The sequence below is a fragment of the Sapajus apella genome, unplaced genomic scaffold (assembly GCF_009761245.1).
Source record: "Sapajus apella isolate SASKATOON/1434 unplaced genomic scaffold, GSC_monkey_1.0 scaffold122, whole genome shotgun sequence".
Taxonomy (NCBI): domain Eukaryota; kingdom Metazoa; phylum Chordata; class Mammalia; order Primates; family Cebidae; genus Sapajus; species Sapajus apella.
In genome coordinates, this window is record NW_022437062.1 from 8,269,577 (window position 1) to 8,273,076 (window position 3,500).

Here is a 3,500-nt window from a genome sequence, read left to right on the forward strand (position 1 = left end):
GTAAAATATATATATATATAACTAGAATGATTTCTTCTCTGACACAGAATCCTAACTGGTCTACCAAAGGACAGTCATTATTGTACTTACAGTGAAATCAACTGGCAATAAGATCAAGCATACAGCTAAAAGTCATATAAATTTGCTAGGATTAATAATGACACTCTAGAAAAAAACAAAATGATTTTGTGATCTTTTTCAATAAAAGTAACCAGCTTTCTTTTGCCACTCTTTGCTTTTTTATGGAAGAAAAACTGGTAGTTTAATACCTTTCAAAGTATACTTACAAGTATAATATTTCCTCTCAGTGATATTTTTCAACGCTTTGATATCTGCACAGAATCTTGAGTTTGTAGCCCTGAGTCATTTATGAACCTTCAGTAGAGGAATCATTCTTTTGCTTAAAGTAACAGAATGATTTCTTATTTCAACTGTAATAAAATTAAAACTCATAATTACTATGTAGACCATACGTTTTAGACACGACCAGTATCTCCAAATTTAAGTCGAATCATTTTCACATTAAATTACTATATTCCAGGTAACTTGAACTTTATTGCATCCCTCAAATATACCAAGTTCATTATCATCTATGAGTTTTTGCACTACCTGTGCCCTCTGTCTAGGATACTATAGACTCAAATGTTTGCATGTTTAGTTTATCCAGATATGGTCCAAAACGTCAGCTCCTCAAGAGGGCCTTTTTTGATGATTAAATGCAAATTGGTTACTCCCAATTCAGAGTCACAATCTATCATTTCACTTTTCTTTTTCGTTTTTACAGAGCAGTATCTCCTCCTGAAACTATGCTGTTTATTTTCTACTTTAACGGCTATTTTTACTAGGTTGTATCTCTTGGAGAGCAGACAGAACTTATCTCTCATTCATATTTCTTTCTTCTGTTCCTAGAATAGTCCTGACAAATGGGGCGCATTCAATGATTGCAGTACTTGGAAATAAACAAATCCATTTCAATAAACAAATCAATTTCAGATAAAATTCTACAGTCTTTTTTTATTCTTTTATTTTGCCCTTTTTTAAAGCTATGTGCTTATTAAACAGTTTTTTCATGGAAGTTTTCACTTCCTGGTTGCGAAGGGTATAAATGACAGGATTCAACAAAGGAAAGATCACAGTGTGGAAGAGAGAAACCACCTTGTCAGCTGGGAAAGCCCTGAAGGGGCGCGTGTAGATGAAGATGCCAGGTCCAAACATGAGGAACATAACAATGATATGGGTGGAGCACGTGGACACGGCCTTGTTTTTCCCCTCAGAAGAAGACCCTCGTATACGACAAAGAATGACTGCATAGGAGGTCAGAAGCCCCAGGAAGCACAGGAGTGTCATCAGGCCGCTGTTGAAGACCATCAGAAGCTCCACCACGAATGTGTCGGTGCAGGCCAGCTTGATGACCTGTGGGACATCACAGAAGAAGTTGTCCAGCTGGTTTGGGCCACAAAAAGGCAAGCGGAGGATGAGGACCACCTGGATAATGGAGTGGACAAAACCCCCAAGCCACAGAGCCAACAACATTGCATAACAGGCTCTAGGGTTCATAACAGTTGAATAGTGTAAAGGCCGGCAGATGGCGATGTAGCGGTCAAAGGCCATCACAACAAGGAGTAATCCCTCCCCTCCTCCAAGGAAGTGCAAGAAAAAGAGCTGAGTGATGCAGCCTCTGTAGGAGATGACCTTCTTCTCAGAGAGGAAGTCCACCAGCATCCTGGGAGCCACAATGAAGGAGTAGGAAGCATCCAGGAAGGCCAAGTTGCCCAGAAAGAAGTAGAGTGGGGCTGTGAGCCCAGGGTCTGACCTTATGGTGAAAACGATGAGGAAATTACCAGGGAGGATGATAAAGTAGAAAATTAAGATCAGCACAAAGACCAAGAGCTGAATATCTCGAGACTGGGTCAGACCAAGAAGGATGAATTCTGTTATCACTGTTCTGTTCTCGCTTTGCATTTCCCTGGCCTGAAGTATATGAACAAGCAGAATTAATTGTTATTACTATGTCTTCCAACTAGATACTAATTCTACAGCTAAAAAATATTTGGCACATACAGTACTTCAGCTAAAAACACTTCCCATACCTCTCCTATTCTGAGTAAACTCCATTACCTTAATTTCTCCAAGTTTAAAATGAAAACAAAATACTGTTCTCAAAGCTACAATTTTATTCCTATTCAACCACGTGCTTCTACAGAATCATTTTCCACTTTGGGAGTCTGGCATCCCCCATGTTGGAATTCCTACATTCTTAAATCATGTAAGTTTCCTGATGGATACACAACCTAACTGCAAGTCTTTGAGTTTTTGTGGATATACTGTGTTTGAGTCTTAGCTCTTTTCTTGGGATTGACCCTTTTTCTCGTTGTCCACACAACCCCAAAATTTTGCTTGACATTTTCTTCCCTCAATTTTTGTATAATTCCCAGTTCCTATATAGTAACTCTCTTCCTTGACTTCTGTCTTATCATCTGATCTGCTTCTTATTATACTCCTCTGGTCAGACATCCTTGTATACTCTTTTCCCAGACTGTTCACCAGAATCCCAAGCTACAGCTCCACTTTTCACCTAATACAAACATAGTACTCCAGCTGTAAATCTGAGCACCACTCCTGTGGCTACTCCACACCTGCATGCAGCTTATTAGGCACTTTTTGAGTTTCAAATACTAATAAACTTGCAACATATTTCTTTCTCTCTTCCCAGTATGACACCCATATACAGCCTTTCAACAAACAATATCATATGCTACAATATAAAATTTGCAAGTATAATACTTTAAATTCATGATTTCAACTCACAAAATTATAGCATAGATACACCATAAGGAGCCATAAAGATACTGTAGTCTTCATATGATTGCATATTTAGAAGACCCCATTATCTCAGTCCAAAATACCCTTAAGATGATAAGCAACTTCAGCAAAATCTCAGGATATAAAATCAAGGCGCAAAAATCACAAGCATTCCTATACACCAAGAACAGACAAACAGAAAGCCAAATCATGAGCAAACCCTCATTCACAATTGCTACAAAGAGAAAAAAAATACCTAGGAATACAATCAATAAAGGACATGAAGGACCTATTCAAGGAGAACTACAAACTACTGCTCAAGGAAATAAAAGAGGACACAAACAAATGGAGAAACATTCCATGCTCACAGTTAGGAAAAATCAATATCGTGAACATGGTCATACTGCCCAAAGTAATTTACAGATTCAATGCCATCCCCATCAAGCTACCATTGACCTTCTTCACAGAACTGGAAAAAACAAACTTAACCTTCATATGAAACCAAAAGAGAGCCTGCGTAGCCAAGACAATATTAAGCAAAAAGAACAAAGCTGGAGGCATCACTCTACCTGACCTCAAACTGTGCTATAAGGCTACAGTAATCAAAATGGCATGGTACTGGTACCAAAACAGAGATATAGACCAATGGAACAGAACAGAGGCCTCAGAAGTAATGCCACACATCTACAATCATCTGA

The 3,500-nt window shown here is 38.5% G+C and overlaps 1 protein-coding gene across 1 annotated transcript; it reads right to left on the bottom strand.

Annotated features, from left to right (window-relative positions):
* Window positions 1-1,007: 1,007 nt before the first annotated feature.
* Window positions 1,008-1,962, bottom strand: LOC116538813 (olfactory receptor 4N2). The gene has a single exon (XM_032261356.1). The coding sequence runs from the start codon at window positions 1,960-1,962 to the stop codon at window positions 1,015-1,017; it is 948 nt and encodes a 315-aa protein (XP_032117247.1). The 3' UTR covers window positions 1,008-1,014.
* Window positions 1,963-3,500: the final 1,538 nt, after the last annotated feature.